General features: G+C 37.0%; 1 protein-coding gene across 2 annotated transcripts in view; it reads left to right on the top strand.

Annotated features, from left to right (window-relative positions):
- Nucleotides 1-18856, top strand: part of CAMK4 (calcium/calmodulin dependent protein kinase IV) — a 275261-nt gene extending 256405 nt beyond the window's left edge. For both annotated transcript variants that reach the window (XM_023212267.2, XM_023212268.2), the window contains 3 exons: nucleotides 2223-2349; nucleotides 6753-6905; nucleotides 7963-18856. In XM_023212267.2, the coding sequence (XP_023068035.1) occupies nucleotides 2223-2349; nucleotides 6753-6905; nucleotides 7963-8403 (721 nt within the window). In that variant the 3' untranslated portion in view covers nucleotides 8404-18856. The remainder of the gene's footprint in view (nucleotides 1-2222; nucleotides 2350-6752; nucleotides 6906-7962) is intronic.
- The last annotated feature ends 987 nt before the right edge of the window (nucleotides 18857-19843 follow it).

A 19843-nucleotide genomic window follows, 5' to 3' on the forward strand; every position in this document is an offset into this window, starting at 1 on the left:
TGTGTGTGTGTGTGTGTGTGTGTGTGTGTGTGTGTGTGTGTTTGAGATGAAGTCTTGCTCTGTCGCCCAGGCTAGAGTGCAGTGGCACAATCTCGACTCACTGCAACCTCCGCCTTGGGTTCCAGCGATTCTCCTGCCTCAGCCCCCTGAGTACCTGGGATTACAGGCGCGTGCCACCATGCCCGGCTAATTTTTTGTATTTTTAGTAGACATGGGGTTTCACCATGCTGGCCAGCCTGGTCTCAAACTCCTGACCTCGTGATCCACCTGCCTCAGCCTCCCAAAGTGCTGGGATTATAGGTGTGACCCACCGCGCCCGACCCACTCTTTCCTTCTTTAGAGTTCTAGCTTGTCACCACCAGGCTATTGATATGGCCTTGCTATTTCTAAGAATGCCATTAGGCTGAAAATGAAAATGAAATTTTCAAATGAAAAATGAAAATAGGCCATCCTATTTTTTCTCCCAGGAATTCTCGTATCTTTACCTTTTATACCTAAACCCTCTGCCCCTACAGGCAAAAGCTGCAGGACTGGGTCTTATGATCCGATCAGAAATCAGATAGCATCAGAGATTCAAACTCTCTCCTTTAGCTTTCAACACTACAGTTCTGCCCTAAGGCTTGAAGTTGACACCTTTTACCTCTGTCACCAAAGTACAAAGTCACTGACAGGACTGAAATGAGAGAAAAGGCATGTGCACACTGTAACTCTTGAGTGATCATTTTTGTCTCTAGATTTTCAGAAGGGGAAATATAAGGAAACTCCTACACTAAGTCTGGAAAGCTGGCTCATTCTCCATGACTAACTGCAACAGGCCAGAGGTTTCTAGTGTTGTGGAGAGCAGGGCAGGGCAGGGCAGGCAAGGCCAGACTCTCCCATTGTCAAGGTGAGGACATGTGTCCCGTCTCACCTTAGGCTGCTCTTCCACAGGCAGGTCGGGAATGAGATTCTCTGTGCAGACTCTCATTAGTAGGGAAAGGGAGAATGCATTGGCCCAGGCCTCTGCACTGTCAGGCCTTGCATTTTTCTCGCTGGCTCCAGAATATCTGGAAGAGACAAAAATTCTCCCAGTGGGACATTCTCTGAGCAAAAGGACATACGAAACTGCTTCGTTCTAAAAACTCATCGTATTAGGATGCACTTTAATTTTTCATGCTATATGTAACAAACCTGCATGTTGTGCACATGTACCCTAGAACATAAAGTATAATAAAAAAAAAAAATTCATGGTGTGTACCAACCTGGTCAGCTTGACGGAAGCCTTTGGGAAAAAGTCTTTTATTCATCCTCCCTCCCATCCTCATTTTTTTCAAATGCACCACATGCCCTGGCATGGGCTTTTTTAAGCAGTTCCCTCTTGGTCCCTATTGATTTTAGAACTTCCACCCATCTATAAACAGTGGACGCTTGGTGGTCCCAAACAACTTGCTTTTCCTTTCTCTCTTGTTAACATGCCCAAGATAGTTCTCTGTCCCTTTTATCCCATTTTCCCCATTCATTTTTAAACTGACTCCATAGTAGAAAATGATACAAAGAATAAGGTAAATTGAGGCTGCTCATCTCATTGGCTGCATCTGGTGGCTATATTAATATTAAACATCTTTTAAGATCATTCCCTGACAATAGTTTCAGCTCCTATCTTTGTTCACTCTGAAATCCAAACTGGCATGGAATGGAAATATCATAAAGCTTTATTCATTTCTATGGAGGATTTCATAGAATAGGGCAGAATAAAAATAAGTGAAAATGTCTTCTTTCCACTTTTTAATTTCTTTACTTTCAAAGTCCCAGCTCTTTCCTTTCATATTAAATTGGAAGTCTATTCAATCTCTGTCTGCCTGTCTGTCTTCTCAATACCTGTCAAAAAATCCATGGAAAGGCTTCAGCATAATGTCTATAATGTTAGCTATTATGATTCTTGTTCTTCTGTGTAATAAGAATTGTAACAATTATTATTATTATTAGACAATAATTATAATTATTATAGCTTTTTGTCGAAATCCTAGGTTGGTTTTATATTAATTCCTACTTCCTGAGGACTTGATTATGTGTTTACACTATCAATAGTGAATTGTAATAAGGCAATTGCATACTTGTGCTAAGTAGACTTGCTTCCATAGCAGGAAGCTGTGAAAAAGAACAGTCTTGAATTCCTGCAGAAATTTGATGAAATATACTTGAGCTTTTAAAGACATTTTATTCTCTGTATTTTGTTCCTCTAGACTTTGTGGATTTGAACCATTCTATGATGAAAGAGGTGATCAGTTCATGTTCAGAAGAATTCTGAATTGTGAATATTACTTTATCTCCCCCTGGTGGGATGAAGTATCTCTAAATGCCAAGGACTTGGTAAGTGTAACCAAAACAAAATGAAACAAAATGAAATAAATTTATTTTTAATGAATTAATGGGCAGTACAATTTTTTAAAAATTTGCCCGTATTAATGTCATATTTTCTTTCAATTTTAAAGTATTTTTAATAAAATTAGTTCATTAATATATTTTCCTTTGAGAATAAAAACTAGATATGTTTTTGACTCATCGCTAGTTGAATTATCATAAACTACAATTACCACAGTATTAATGAGCTTTTACTACCTGATAAGTATTAAAACCTTGCTTATGAAGAAAGCTGTGCTGGGTAAATTCAAACACAGTTGACACAGAATTCTGTTTTAACATGGCTTGCAATTGCCTAGAATTTAGATATACTTCATTTCTTGTTTTTTTTTTTTTTTTTTTGAGACAAGGTCTCACTGTCACCCAGGCTGGAGTGTAATGGCATGATCATGGCTCACTGTAGCCTCCAACTCCTGAGCTTAAGCAATCCTCCCACCTCAACCTCCTGAGTATCTGGGACACAGGTGCATGCTACCACACCTGGCTAATTTTTAAATTGTTTTTGTAAATGTGGGATCTTGCTATGGTGCCCAGGCTGGTCTCAAATTCTTGTCCTCAGGCGATCTTCCCACTTTGGCCTGCCAAAGTGCTGGGATTACAGGTGTGAGCCACTGTACCCAGCCTAGATATACTTCAAGGAAAACAATATTGGTTCCTGAAATTTCATTCAAATTTATTAAAATATCCTGATAATAACATAAGTCCCACTATGTAGATTGGCATTATAAAAATGTTCCACTGTGTTAATAGTTCATTTTGTTTGTTTGTTTTTACATTGCTTCTCACTTAAGTTAATACTGACATTTGTTTACATTCAGGAAATCCATACCTTCTGGGGAGGTCACTCACCACTTATAAAATAAAGAGGATGGTAACATGAGATTGAAACATTTATCATCAATCCACTAGAGAAAAACCACACAGACATAATCAAAAGCTGACTTTTGAATCATAGAAGGTTAGATGTACAAGAGGACTAGATGCCTCCTAAGAGGCATCTAGATGTACAAGAGGACAATTATGTACAACATGCCTCTTAGATGTACAACATGCCTCTTAGGAGGCATCTAGTCCTCCTCTCATTTTAAAGATGAGAATGCTAAAGACCAGAGAGGTGAAATGACTGCTAAGGTCACACAGCTTCCCAGCAGAAAGACATTATTAGGGCTGATTCAGTTGTTCAGACTCCCTTTCCAGTCCTCTTTTTTCTTCAAGCATTTCTTCCTTACCCTCTGTGTTCCTTCATGGAACAGATTCCCTAAGGCTCATGGCTTTTCCAGCATGACTGGGAAGAGAAAGTCAGTGTGTGTGATGTGTGATACATAGATATGCCATTGCAACTCCTTCCTCAAGTCATACCTCATGCTCCCAAACATCCCTTGAATCCATCCAGTTCTCTCCCCTGGACCACTGCCCCAACCTCCTATCTGATTTGCCTGCCTCTTCTCATACCTTTCTCAAATACAGTCTGCACAGGATTCAAAGGGATGGTCTTATAAATAAATCACATCATGTCCTTGTCCTGCTTTAAGAATCTTAGGATAAAATCCAAAACCCATAACAAGATCTACATGATGCTGCCTGGTCTGGGGCCTGCCACTCTCTCCTGTGCCATCACTCACTTGACATCTCTCTTCCTTTGATCACTCTTCAGTCTAGTGCACCACATTTCTAGTTTATCATCAGCATATCTCAGGATATTGCCATGGCTCTTTCTTCTGCTCTGTAATGTTCTCTCTTTCTTCCTCTCCACCTTCTCCTCCATTACACATACACCCATACACACACACACACACACACACACACACACACACACACACACACACCTGGGTAACTCTTATTCTCAAGCCCCAGCTGCCACTAGAGATCCCTTGGGAGGCATGGTCGGCCTTCCCCTTCAGTCCCTCCCGCCTACAGTCGGTTCCTTCTGCCAAAATCTTCCTTTACCCCCTGCACTCCCCAGTTCATCACAGTCATCACATATAATTTAATGGTCCTCCCTAATTAGATTTTAAGCTCTGAGGCAGGACAAAGCATGTGTACCCAGACCTTAGAACCACATGGGCATATAGTACAGACTCAGTAAATGTTCATTGGATGAAACAATGGATCCAGAAGTACACCATGAAGTTTTAGAGTGACACACCTGGATTTAAGTGCCCCCTTTGTCATGTCCTGGAAGTGTAACCTTGGGCTCATGATGTAACCTTGCCATGCTTTAGTTTTCTCATCTAGGATAATTGTACCTATCTCTAGGTTGTTGTGAGAATTAAGGAACATAATCTATGTTAAGTAACTAATATCAACTAACTTAGTAATAGTACTCTTATTTAGCCTTCCTTCCATTTCTTTTCACCCTTAATAAATATTAAGTGAATAAGAGGGTTAGCTTTGATGTTCCTTCATTCAGCTAGATCCCATGTTAGTTTATCACTGCTTAAAACTTCAGAACTGGAAGAATCCTTGAGCTCCATAAATGTATACTTACTAAAAAAACCCACATCTGTTGTGTCATCAGCAGAGACTAAGTGCTGAGGAGTTGGAGAATTGGATGTAAGGGGTACCACAGGGTAATGGCGAGGTTTTGAGTGTGATTTTGACCTTCAGAAAGTTTCCTAACAATTCAGTTAGGATTGTTATCAATATCTTCAAATGTAAAGATTAGCAATGGTGTATATAAATTTTTGGTGCACATTGACTTTCAATAAATTCTTTGCATTTTCATGAGGAAGATAGTAATGATGAGGGAGAGGAGAAAAATGATTCGAAAATAAAAAGAAAATACGTAATTGTCAAAAATGTAAGGATTAGGTCTCATTTACATAAAATTATTAATAGCCCTGTTCAACAGATGATATCTATGACTACTATCAGATTTTTATTTACTACCATGCCTTCTTTCTCTTAGCCATCCTGCCTTCCTCCATGTCCTCTCAGATTTTAAGCCTAAAAAGCCTCATGTCTCTGTCCACTACAAATCTAGCCCAAACACACATTCTGTGCAGAAAGGAAGTGAACAGAGAACCAGATAGTATTTATTCCTCATTTGCCTTGCCACCTGATTTCCTTGGCCTATGTTCACGTCTCCTTAGGTAATTAGAGGTAGAAAAGACCTGAGACTTACAACCACTCAAAGCTCCTTATTTTACACATGAGCAGGCCAAGGTACAGAGAGAGTGACCACCTTGGAGACATCATGGTGTAAGTGGCCACAAGATGCACTCTGACATACACAGACCTGAGTTTAAATACAGGCTCCATCAATTCCAAATTGTCTGACCTGAGGCAAGTCACTAACACTTTTTGAGCTTCCCTCCTTCCCTCATTTATGAATTGGCACTATTAGTTCCAAATGATAAGGCTACTGAAAGATGACATGAGTTTTTAAAAACTTATATATGCATCTAAGAAGCAATTACAAAGGAATTAAAGTGGAAATAAGTTTTAAAAACTTATATATGCATCTAAGAAGCAATTACAAAGGAATTAAAGTGGAAATAAGATTCTGTAAGGAAAGGGCCTGAGGGGGTGTCCACAGGCAATTCATGTGTTTGTCTATATCTAGGGTCACAAAAGTAGCGAGCGGCATAACCAGGGCTTGAATGCACTTCCTGACTCCCAATAGTCTCTACATCATATCAGGTCACCCCTACTAAGCCCAGGATTGTGGATTATTTTATTTGTTGACCTTCCTGGCAATTTATTGACTGCCCATCCTCACAAGCAGTAGTAAACCTCCAAGAATGGGCTGCCATTGATTGAATTCCATTCTTTAAGCAAATCATGCCCTCAAGCCACTGACTTCTTGGATTATAAAATTATGTTTAAATTCTAGGCTTAGTCCTTCAGGTACCCTCAAGGGGTTAGAAAGAACTATAAACCCCAAGATAGAAACATACGGTAGTATTCCGTTAAGTGCTGGGATACTCTCCCTTTTGTTTGCCATTTAATCCCCACAGAAAGAATGATGATTTATGAATGATTCCATTCTGTTACCATACAGATGTACTTTAAGTTCTGAATTCTAGGTGATTGTGAAGTGCAGCCCAGAATTATTTTGCTGGTTCTGCCTTAAAAGAACTTCCAGTCCACAGGCAAGTGAGGAGCTGTTTCTTGACTTCTGTTGGAAAGTCATCTGCTACTTTGGGGGTATATGGCCCCGTCTACTCAGACTCCCTCAGCTACTGCTACCTGAAGCCATTCCTACCTACAGTAGGACTTAAACATTTTTTTTCTAACATATATTTAGTGGTACTGCTGGGAAATATATAAGACCTGCAAGTTTGTAAGCTGAGGGCAAGCCCAGGTCATCATAAAAACCTCGCTAAGTTTATGGTTCTTTATTATTTCAGGTCAGAAAATTAATTGTTTTGGATCCAAAGAAACGGCTGACTACCTTTCAAGCTCTCCAGCATCCGTGGGTCACAGGTAAAGCAGCCAATTTTGTACACATGGATACCGCTCAAAAGAAGCTTCAAGAATTCAATGCCCGGCGTAAGCTTAAGGTAAGATAGCATATATTTTGTTTTGTTTTCAAAAAAATTATCTCATCTTGATCTATCAATAATAGTTCTAATGTTCTTCATCTAATACTGTTACTTATTTTTTAAGGCACCAGGGCAAATCCTGCTTTGAAATTCCAATAAGGCTGACACAAAGCTACTTAAATTTTCTTATACTCTTATAAGGAATTCATGATTAATAAAGGGAATTTGTTTTAAGTTGATATTTACATACCAAATATATTATTGCTGCTTCTCATCTAATTAAAGTGTACTGCTTAAACAGCATTGTTCAGGAAAAACTGATATTCAGAAAATTGTTTTCTTTCAGGATATGTAAAACTTGGGAAACAATTTTTGAAACTATGTTTACTAATATAGATAAATTACTTGACAAAAATTTAAAAATTTAAGTGATATAGTAAATTACTTATCATTTTATATAGTACTTATGGAATAGAGATTAGGAGCTTTTCTATTACATAACTGTGTTTAGGACTAACTATGTAAGTAGACGATCTCAGAGAGCAGCTAGGGGTCAGAATTAGGGTCCTATGCCGCCATTGCTTACAGTCTGATACAGAGTAAACAAATCTGAAAGGTTCCATAGTCAAATTAATTATAAATACCCCAAATTAAATAGTATTGACTTAACCTAGGATTTGTCAAGCTAGTTTGATTATGGAACTCTTGTATCCCCATGATGACATCCATATGGTAAAAACTACTAACATCCACAGAACTAGTGTTCCATAAAACAAATACACTAGGAAACACAGTTTAAAATTTTCAAAAATTGGTTAGTCACAGGTAAACACACGTACTCAGGCTTTCAGTTGTTCAGACGGTTAAATACACTAATTTGTATTTAATTAGAGATTAAAGAGGTTTTACTGTTCATTCTCCAAATTTTATTTTGGCAAACATGTAGGAATAAGGTACTTTGAAAACTTTAAAACTAACCTATAAAATTGAATCCCTAAAAGCAAAGCTGGGGTTGAGCTCTGATTTCAGGTGTTAAAGCAGAGGTAACACTTGACACTCTTCTGTTTCCAATCAGGCAGCGGTGAAGGCTGTGGTGGCCTCTTCCCGGCTGGGAAGTGCCAGCAGCAGCCATGGCAGCATCCAGGAGAGCCACAAGGCTAGCCGAGACCCTTCTCCAATCCAAGACGGCAACGAAGACATGAAAGCTATTCCAGAAGGAGAGGAAATTCAAAGCGATGGGGTCCAAGCCGCAGTTAAGGGGGCACAGGCTGAGCTGATGAAGGTGCAAGCCTTAGAGAAAGTTAAAGGTTCAGATATAAATGCTGAAGAGGCCCCCAGGATGGTGCCCAAGGCAGTGGAGGATGGGATAAAGGTGGCTGACCTGGAACTAGAGGAGGGCCTAGCAGAGGAGAAGCTGAAGACTGTGGAGGAAGTAGCAGCTCCCAGGGAAGGGCAAGGAAGCTCTGCTGTGGGCTTTGAAGTTCCACAGCAAGATGTGATCCTGCCAGAGTACTAAACCAGCTTCCTTCAGATCTGGAAGTCAAACACCGGCATTTTATGTACTTTGTCCTTCAGCAAGGAAGGTGTGGAAGCATGATATGTACTATAGTGATTCTGTTTTTGAGGTGCAAAAAAAATACATATATACCAGTTGGTAATTCTAACTTCAATGCATGTGACTGCTTTATGAAAATAATAGTGTCTTCTATGGCATGTAATGGATACCTAATACCGATGAGTTAAATTTTGCAAGTAAACACAACATAACACTTAAAAACATACATTTTCAGCAACCAGTGGCACATATTTGAAGTGAATAGTAGCAAATTGTTTTTGCTTTGAAAACCTAGCCATCCTACATCCTTTGGATTTCTTCACAAGGCAGTAATTCCTTTGAACAACTGCTTAGCTAATATTAGGCAGTGCTAAAAGACATGTTCCCGTAAGTTTTACAACATTTTACTTTTTATCATTGATGGGTTCAAACTGTTTACAAGGAGATGCTTGTAGATATAGTTGTACACATGTGCAAAAAAAAAAAAAAAAAAAAAAAATCCACTTGCAATGGTAAGAAATTGAAGTATCCTTTAAAGGCCATGAAGCCATATGTCCCTAAAGCTTGTGTGTGGAGAATGCTTTATTTTATTCTTATTTATAATAACCAAAATGTTCTAAGATTCTGCCATTTTACAACCATGGAGGAAGTAATTTACAAACTCATGCTGAGTTTCATTCTTTCCTTCACCTGCTCTCCAATAAGATGACTTTCTGATAGACAAAGCTTAGGGCGTAATAAAGAAACAGGGAAGAAAAGAAGGTAAGACTGTACTTAAACTGATGAAAATAAGATTGATTCCTTTTCATTTTCCAGATAAAATTGTATTTACTCATGAATTTATACAAATTTACAGATAAGAACATTTTAATGGATAAACTCTATAATTATCAAGGTTCAAATATTTACAAAAATCTATTTCACAGGTTAGTGCCAAAATGTCTTAATAGAGTAGGAATAATATTCTGTTATAAGATTATTAATTATCAACTTTAATAGAGTAAGAAAACATTATTCTTTACCAAAGCTCTTTTTTTATCCAATTGATGGTTGTTGACACATATCACTTATAAACTGAAATTCTTTATGAAAAGCTAGTATGTCTTTTTCTCATATTTGGAATGAAAGTACCCACATTTTACAATGTAGTATTGAGAATGTGCCTGCGAAGAAATTTAGCACAATGCAATTTATTTACCTTAAAAAACAAACAAAAACAAAAATAAAGAAAAATACAGATTTCAAATCAGTCTCTTTTAAAAAGCTGGAACATTAGACCTAATATTTTATTATGATTTTTCCCAGAATAAATATAATTTCTCCTTGACTTTCATAGAAACACTTTCCCCTTATAGAAATTGCACTAAGTATCTCCAATTTATTTCTAGTTTGAGTTGAAATGAATATTTTATCAGATTAATTATGTGTCTATTTTTGGTGGGTTAATTTTAAAAAGAATTCATTTTAAAAAATAATTATTTTCAGAGACCAAATTAAAGACAATAAAAAATGACCATCACATAAAATTCCTCATTAAAAAAAGAGATCTTAAATTATGTTGGCTGTCCCTCAAAACTATTAAATTAGAAAATGAAATTAAAGCTCCAGGTTGTAGAGGCTGTTGGACTTCAGTTGACATTCTTCTTTTCAATCACAAATCTCCCTCTACTACTATTCTCATGGGAAGGAAACAAGGTAGGACTTCTTCTCTTTCATAGTTTAAGAATCTAACAGGTCATTGATATGGAGCCCCTGAAGAGGCACAACATCTGGGCTCAGAAGGTTATTTTTTGTTTTGTTTTATTTGTACTATCTAGTAGAGAGCACTTTTCTTATTCCCTCTTTCCTTCCTTCCTCGTTTAATTATTCCCTCTCAGAATTCCCATGTTGTCCGTTATAAGGGGCTCACTGTTTTTAACCTTTAAGAATGCCTTCTTTATTAAGCATTAAGATTTCCATTTAAGAGGATCCATTTCCTGTTGTACTTTTTACCACGAGACTGAACACACACACACACACACACACACACGTATGTATTGGAAGAGCAAAGAGAGGGAAGGGGGTCTTGTTAGAAAGTGGCACTTAGCTGAAAGATCAGAACACATCATTCCCCTGCTCACCCCCATATGTTCCAAGGGCAGTTGTTACATTATTCCCACACTACGGTAGGGCTGACTGCATTCGTTGGCCCTGTGAACTATAGAAACAACATTGCAAATACCTTGGCCAATGTGTATTTTAGAATTTACTAATTTAAATGAGTGCATATTACAACTCCTCGACATGAGTACTCAAGAGTTGAGGATAATTCCCTCTATCTTTTTAAACCTATAAACTATATTTTTTAAAAATCAATGGGAGTTTTAAATTTTGACTCATGTTAGAGATTAGATTCTGATAATGACTATATAGTGACTAATTTCATTGTTTCAGTAGGAAACAAGTCAAGCTTTCAAAAACGTTGGTCATTTCAGTCAAATTATTCAAAGATTTCATATATATACATCCTAAGTTAGGATATTTATGTTAACATTTTTGAAAGAACAGCCAATGTTTATATTGCTTGTTAAAATGGAATGTATTGTCTATCTCAAAGATTACTTAGCTAAATAATAGTAGACAGAGATTTAATTTAACAAAATACTTCATAATATCACTCCTAATTGGCAATATAGTCACAAAGCAAAATAATTAAAATTTCAGCAAACAATAAATTACATTTTGCATTTTAGAGCTAACAATTATCACATTACATTATGGGTTTTTATTTTGAGATAAGTTCAGATATATAGCATAAACTAGGTTTTGTTATTTTTTTCTTTTAACCATGAAGGACAGTCTTGAATTATTTCCCCCATTAACAAAGTCTAATTGGAATCCAGTATTTTTTCTCAAACTGTAATTTCACTTGTCCCAGGACACATAAATAGGTAAAAATTAGAATAATATGGTTGTAGAACTTAACTGTCCACAACAAGTGCATTATATAAATATAAATATAATGCAAGCACGTCATTTAAGATTTTCTATTAGTCACATTTTAAGAAAAATAGATGAAATTATAGTATTTTTAATCCAATTCATCCAAATTATTCTATCAATATGTAGGTAATATTAAAATTTAATTAGATATTTTGAATTCTTTATTTTTATACTGTTTTCAAAATCAGGAGTGTATGTTAGGCCTTTGGTACATCAAGCGCTCAATAGTCACATGTGGCTAGTGGCTACCTTATCAGACAGCAGTGGTCTAGATACTTTTTATTTTAAGCAAAGTGACACTTGAAGTTCTATGCTTAGATTTAAGTGGCCTGTTTTCACATTGAGGAGCTGGTGGGAGGCCAAAAAGAAAGTGTTTCAGAAATGTTACCCACTGAGTAAAAGCTTATTGATCACTCCTGCCCATTCATGTGCTTCAGAGGGGAAAGGATTCCTAACATGACTTCAAGGAACAACATTTTCCTGGGCATTACAAATTATCTCCTGACTAATCCCTCTGATTCCTGATGGGCCCTGGAGTCTTGACTACAGCCTAGAGTCTCCTGAGTACTGCCATGATGCCAATAGTATTCTTGCTTACCAAAATCTACTGTCAGCCAACCATGTGTCTTTATTCAGGAAGGACTGCACACAGAATCTGATTTTGAGGCCTGGATTAAGCTGCATGCCATCCTTGTATCACAGGCAGTTTGTATTTCTGGAAGTCTACTGAACTATACAAAATCTGCATGATGAAGATTGTGTAATGATGGTGATATCATGCCAGTTATCCTCAAAATGGGAATATGACCATTAGCTGGCATTTTTAGATTTCCTTAGAAGGGTTTAATCAACACTGCCATTACGCATGGATTTAACAAAAGACTTTTGAAAATTTTTTACATACTGATTTTAGAATAATCCTCAAGGTTCTATAGTCATTTTTAGTGGAAGACTTAAAAAGAAAGGAACAATTTTTACTGTGACTTCAATTTCATAGTATTTTAAACATATTTTGTAATTCGGAATGTTTAGCAATCCCTGTGTCCTGTTTCACATGCATGGTACCTGATAGTGGGTTACCTACAGGCTGAAGATTTGGAGAGAGCCGTTGTGTTTCATAAATCAGTTTTTATTGCACAGAAGCAGCTGGTTGTATGTCAAGTTGGAAAAAGAAAAGTAAATGCCAGAAAAGGCAAAGGATAAACTTAGTAAGCCATTTATTTTGTTTTAGAATTGTTTTTGCAAAGCAAATTTTTTTTTAAAAAAAAAGGCCAACAAAGTGAATCAGCACTAGCATTTTCTTGATGAAGGTTGATTCAATGTATAATTAACAAATATACATAGCAGAGTCAATCATAGTGCCATTATGTCACTTATTTGTCATTGCAAAGTATTCAGTCTTGTTGTCTAGATTGACTTTAGATGGTGCAAAATTTCCAGACAGTAACCTATGTAAAAGGATTTGTAATTTCCTTGTAATTCCTGCCTATTAGTCCATATTCTAATTTCCTTATGTTCATCACTGATATGTTCCTGATCAGGGTCATTGCTAGTAGTTGAGCACTTACTGGTTGAACACTGTTTAATGGTTAGATGTTATGTGTGTCTGCATTTAAAAAAAATATGTACATGTTATTTCATTATTGATATTATAATATTCATAACCACATGATAAACAGAAATGTACTCAATAATTTCCTATAAAATTTTCCAAAGTGCTTTTATTCCCCTGACACACTCAGGGTGAATTTTTGGCTCCTTGGCAAATTAAAAAAAAAAAAGGAGTGAGACCACTGGAGAGAAATCAGCCAGCCACCCACAGTAACCAAGTTCAGCATTTCCTCTTTCTGTATTTTGATCAATATATTAAGAGCAAGTTTTGTCATTATTACTCCTTGTGGATATTACCTGAAATCAAATAATATAATCTCAGCTCATAGAACTTAGCCATTTCTATACTTATCTTGGAGAGCAATAACAAACTTGATTAATTTATGTTTGGTTGTTTAAAATTCCAACTTTCATATATGCTCTGTGATGTACTCAAGACAATTGGATTGTGTGATATTAACTTCAAGAACTCAGTCTGTTTCCTGTCATCTGGATCAGAAGTCCACCAGGGCAAAATAGAAGCCTTGCCGAGAAAGTGACCCATCTTACTCCTTCAAAGGAATCAGATATTGCTCTAGAGAAGACTCCAGGCATTGACCTGGTTGAGCTCAAATGAGCCAAGTGGGAGAAAACCTCTTCTCATCCTCTGATTGAAAGTGATACAATTTGAATATTGGTATATTGTCATTGGTCAATAATGGAAAAATGAGATTCCACCAGTGGGTTGCTCCTTTCCTTTCTTGGTTTGCTATGCCTTATCCCAGATCAGTGTTTTGTTCCGTCCCTATGGCCATCAGGCTTGTCCTCTAAAGCCCTGACAGGAGCATCCCAGACTGGAGAAATGCAGGGTATTTGTGGCCCAGAATTTTGTTTGAAACTCTAACAGCAATGCTAAGACTGCACAATTACACTATTGCTAAACAGTTGTTTTCAGCTCATTTTGAAGACTGACCTGGAAAACACATGGATATAGAATATATACATTTAATCTTTGCTTCTGATTCATTGTGTCAAAAATGACATTTAATCTTCACTCTGATTAATCTTTATTTTCAATATAAAAGATTTCAGGCTGCTTAAATACAGGACTTTATATTCCAGTTTTTGAAAGCTATTGTTTTCCCTAAGCTCTCTCTCAACTCTGACAGTTTGTGAATGATAAAAATTTACTAGGTTTGTCCTTTCCTTGATAGATGTAGAGCAGTTCATCTGTTTTGTAAAGGTACAATTAAGTATAACTATAGGCTGGGGATAATGGCTCACGCCTGTAATCCCAACACTTTGGGAGGCCGAGGTGGGCGGATCACCTGAGGTCAGGAGTTTGAGACCAGTCTGGCCAATGTAGTGAAACCCCTAATACAAAAATTAGCTGGACGTGGTGGCACGCGCCTGTAATCTCAGCTACTCAGGAGGCTGAGGCAGGAGAATCTCTTGAAGCCGGGAGGCAGAGGTTGCAGTGAGCCAAAATTGCGCCACTGCACTCCAGCCTAGGCAACAAGAGCGAAACTCCATCCAAAAAAAAAATATATATATATACACACACACACACATTTTTAATATACATGATTATAAATTGAACAGTATCATCTCACACTGCCTCCTTTTAACCTGACCTATTTGATATGCCTACAATACAGTTAATATGCAACAGTATAGAGAACAAATAGCATATTCATAATTTGTGATTTTGTTTTTCTGTTTGTTACCCTTAAGTCTCAGTAATATTTTTAAAGTCCTCCATAAGCCAAAAGAACGTTGTAACATGTCCATTTACTAAGTAGTTAGGCCTAAACATTGTAATGCTAGTCCATTCCATGTCCAACAGATGTTGCTGTGTTTCCTTCAACATTTTTAAATGTGAGTTTAGTGAGTGGGTACAGCTGAGTTGGGGTTTCAGTAATTTCTTATGCCCAATGAACTAAAGGTATCAGTAAAAGGGATTATTAGTAAACAAATTAGTTATTTATGCTCTTACTTGTTTGAATGTCATTCATTTTATCTCTCGTCTTTGAGATACACACATTAAAACTTATGTGTGTATTTTTTTAAAGAGTAATTTCCACATAATTCCCCAAGAACTGAACTCGAATTTCCAAAAAACAGTTTTCAGAACTCAAGCAACCTATGATTCACGGAGCAAATCTACCAAAGCTCCATTTTTATTGGAACACAGGCATGCTCATTTATGTACATATTGTTTGTGGCTGCTTCTGTGTTGCCAAGGCAGAGTTGAGTACTTTCAACAGAGGCCATATGAACCGCAAAGCCTAAAATGTTTATCTGGCCCCTTACAGTAAAACAATGACCCTGGGTTTTCATGGCACCCCAGTGCCTTTTTGGTGACCTGCAGGAATACAGATTCCTATATTCCAGTTTTTTTTTTCCTTAGCTTAAGGTTCGTATTCCCATTTGCTTCTTAGGAAGTTAGGAAAATCTTGTTTTGTGTTGCAGATGCTCTCACAACGGTAATTGTGCTGGAGATACAACTTAGTGAAATTTTCCTATAGAACTAAAAACTCAAAATTGCATCACTCCTGAAAAAAAGAAATTTAGAGTATGAACTGAGTTGGTTGAGAGTGGAATTAAACAGATTTCTAGCACTTTGAGCATGTTTTAGAAATTTGATCCTTACATTTAAAATTATGTAAATGACGTCTTTCACTGGCATTTGCTCACATTTAAGTCAATCTACAGCTGTTACTTACTAAGCTAAGAAATGAGAAGATCCCGTTGGTTCTGAATCTCTCATAATATTCTGAAGTAATTTCTATCAGTTGAATTTTCATTAATCATTTTAGGAAATATGTTTTATTTTGTGGCTTTATATGACAACGACTTTCTCATCAATAGCTCAGGGAATACGTAGTCAGCTCTTTTATGTAAAAAAGCCACTTTCTAATCCCCATGCTTTCCTGAGTGTTACAAATTTCATTTCTTTGAAAAGGTAGGGCCTGGAGTAAATGCTTTCCTTTGCTTTCCTTACATATTTAGAAATCCAAGAAGGGCCCTTGTCTTAGTCTATTTCTGTCACAGAGAAATTGATCATTCCAAAATATCTACCTTAAGGGAAGCTAGTGACCGAGATACGGAGAAAAACATAGGCGTTCATGACCTTTGTGTTTCCATTTGACTTTCAACATCTGTAACCAAAAGGTCACAAATGAAATACTGAGTAGAAAATGCAATATCAACTTATTAGGAGTACCTAAAATTATCTCTAAATAACATACTGTTTTCTTTAAACGATTGCAGCAGTCAATAATATAATATAGCCACTAGGATATACTCACTGTAGAACTCAGAATAAAATATATGAATCATCTGCTAGTCTTCATGGTTATGTGTAGCAGAGACTTTACTGGAATGAGACAGGGGAAAGATAAAAAATGTAGATTAGGATTCCACATTCCCCCCCGTCCATCTTCTTGATTGCTCAGTTTGAAGACACTCATTGATGGACAAATACTTTAGAAATGAATAGACTAAAGTCAATAGCTAATGTTTCTCCCAGAAACAAAACAACATAGTTTAGGGGATATTAGGCCTACATCCTAACCACACTTTAAGGAAATGATTTCCTGCTTCCCAAGGAGCAGCCCACTCTAGGAACCATTTTCCCAGTAAACTTTCACTGAGAAACTATTATATGCCACAGAAGAGTCAAAGATGAATTAAATCCAATGCTATCTTCCAGGAGTGAGCTTTGTAGTTGGAGAGAAAAGCCAACTCTACAGATAAACCTGTACATATACCACCTATGCTACATTTAGGCAGATGATAAGCCCTAGGAATGGAAAGAGGGAAAAGCTCCCTTTTGCCAGGAATGATGAAGGAAAGCTTTATGGAAACACAGGCTGTATATGAAAGATGGGTGAATCTTTGCAGGTAGGTAATAAGTAGGGGGCATGTCTGGCTGAGAACTAGCCTGATCACAGAGTGGAAAAATGAAAGGCAGAGGTGAAGGAATAATAATAAATGTAAAAGGCTGAAATACACAGGGAAGTGTTGCCAGTGTGCAGCAGAATCTCATTTTGTGCAAAATTGAATTAGACATACTTCCTTGCTTCTTTCTTATTCTGGGTAGGTACATGTGCAGCCTTTCCTCAGAGCATCTAGCCTGACATACTTGGCTCATCTGCTGTGCTTCTAAGCCGAATAAAAATTATCAAACACATCGAAGATATTTTTGGGAGTCACCAGGTTAAAGCAAACCTCAGTCACTGAAAGGAAAAACTGCATTGGCCAGGTCTCCACTGACAAAACAGAGTAAACGATAGTATAATAGATAATTTCAAGTTTTGCAAGACTCCAATTTCTGAAAAACATCTCGTGACTCCAAAAAATCATGTACTTCCTAAAATGTTGCCAGTAGAGGACCAAATCAAGGTTATTGCTGACATCATTTTTTCAACCTTTTCAGTTATTTGACCTGAATAGGCAATCCCCCAGGATTTCTGATTGAATTCTACCTGAAAGTTTAGATTTCAAAAGACAACCTGTAGGAAGCTAAGTCTCAGACAACAAAATTTAAAACGATCAGAACTTGTTTCTCCAAACATCAATCTGCTCCTGTCAAGTCCTTTTTCATCTCTCCCTTTTGTCCCTTTACATACTCTTTTGTAAATTCATTTTGATATCATTTATTGCAAGCAGTATTTTTACATCCATCTTCAAGAAACATGTTTTGGGAGACATTTAGAATCAACTAAAAGTGTGTGTACGTTTAGTTGTCTTGCCTCTTTATTTCAGATAATGCCTGTGATTAGTGAATGGCGGCATTATTCCTGAAGACAAATAAAATGAAGGAAGATAGGGACAGAGATTGACTGTCATTTGAATGATGGAAGAGAAGCTAAGAAGTAGAATTACTGTGAGGTTACAGAAATCATAAGTTAGCAGACATTGAGAAAGGAAAACTTCCTACTTGGGCTTTTCAGGCTTATGTGACATTATCTGGATGTGTTTTCTAGTCTTTCCTAAAGGAGAAATTTTTATTCCTGGGTTGCTGAAATCTTTCTGGACTAAAAGGATATAAGCAGCTCAATAGCAGCATAGAGGATTATAGTAAAGGAACAGCACTGCATACAGGAAACCTAAATCTCCAATAGTTTAGGATGCAAGTCCTTAGCCAAACACAAGAGCATGTAAGATTTGGAGGACAAAGTTAAATATTTTAAGTTTCCATAACCAAGATTATAGGCTACCTTCCCAACTTCTAATTGAAGAGCACTGAAAACGGAGCTGTGAACACTTCATTTTTAAAAGCTGACAACATGGTGCTATTGACTACTTAATACAAAGATATATTACAATATTTTTAGGTAAACATATTAAGTGTGGCCTGGGCATAAATGTACATACAGAAAATGTTTGTGGAGAATTCATCAAAATCATGCCGATTTACTGTTGTAGAGCTACAGTATTCTTCAATGGTGGTGACTGACCAGTGAGTTTCTACTTCCTACAGATGGGACAAAACAGTCATGGGCTGTCTCAACTGCCCAAAGCCTGAGGCAGACCACATGAGAGCTGTGGCTTCTTCTTGGATTCAGGTTGGATAACCCAAATCAATGACTAAATATGTACATTTTGGGGGCAGTTGAGGGGGTGTTTTCCAGGAACTTGAAGAGTACATGACATTATAAAAAATGGGTGTTGGAAGAGTAATTGTAGAAATTTGACCGGAGGGCCAATGTTACTTTGTGTAAGTTCACTCAGACATGTCAGAACATGCCCAAAGAAGCCTATACCTTGCTGCTGGGAAATGTAAAGCAGTTTGCATGTACAATATGATAATAAATCATCTAAGAACCCACCAAAACTTTGCATTCTGTGATTTCAAAGTGTTACCACAATTCAAGAGACACCATGGACATTTTTCTTACACCTGAAATATGCAGTTGAATCACTCCTTGAGTGTTTTCCCATTCTCTCAAATTATACTTTGAGTTTCATAGCATAGCACTCATACTGAGTGCTCACATATGTTTTGTTGAGTAAAATTATAAAATTACTAGAGTTAAAAGAGGACATTAGTAATCATTTAATCCAATAAGCTCAGTTTATTAAAGAGAGCTATCATGCCCAAGAGATGTAATGGCTTACCTAAGGTCACAGTGGCTGAGTAAGGAATAGACCAGGGTTGCCCAGCTCCTAGTCCAGTGCTCTCACTACCATTCAGGCTGCTGTAATAAAATACCATAAACTGGGTGGCTTATCACAATTTATTTCTGACATTTCTGGCACAAGTCCAAGAACAGTCCTGCAGGTTTGGCATCTATGAGGGCCTGCTTCCTCACAGAGGGTGCCTTCTTGCTGTATCCTTATATGGCAGAAGGACAGAGGCATCACACTTGGGCCTCTTCTATAAAGGTACCAACCACATTCATTAGGGTTACCTAATCAACTCTCAAAGCTTTTAAAATCATTATCTTAGAGGTTAGGACTTTTAACATTTGAATTTTAGGGGAACACAAATATTCAAACCATAGTACCAGATGTTTTATTAAATGAGGAAAATAACTCCCTGCTTCATAGTCATATTTTCTATTACGTACTTCCCACAGCATCCCTAGCTGCCTTCTTATAACATAGATCACGGGTGTCCTTGTAATCACTTTTAGTTTTTTTCAATTCCAAACAAAATATCGTAATTCCTAATCAAGGTAACACAATTATTTCAACATGTGTACAATAAATCCTGTCCATAATTTACAAAGGCAGAATATATTCATTATTCGTTCTGAATATATAATAGCAAATAAAGATTCAGCAGTATTGTATAATAGCTAATATTATATGAGACACT

Source organism: Piliocolobus tephrosceles, chromosome 4 (genome assembly GCF_002776525.5).
Source record: "Piliocolobus tephrosceles isolate RC106 chromosome 4, ASM277652v3, whole genome shotgun sequence".
In the NCBI taxonomy this organism is placed as follows: domain Eukaryota; kingdom Metazoa; phylum Chordata; class Mammalia; order Primates; family Cercopithecidae; genus Piliocolobus; species Piliocolobus tephrosceles.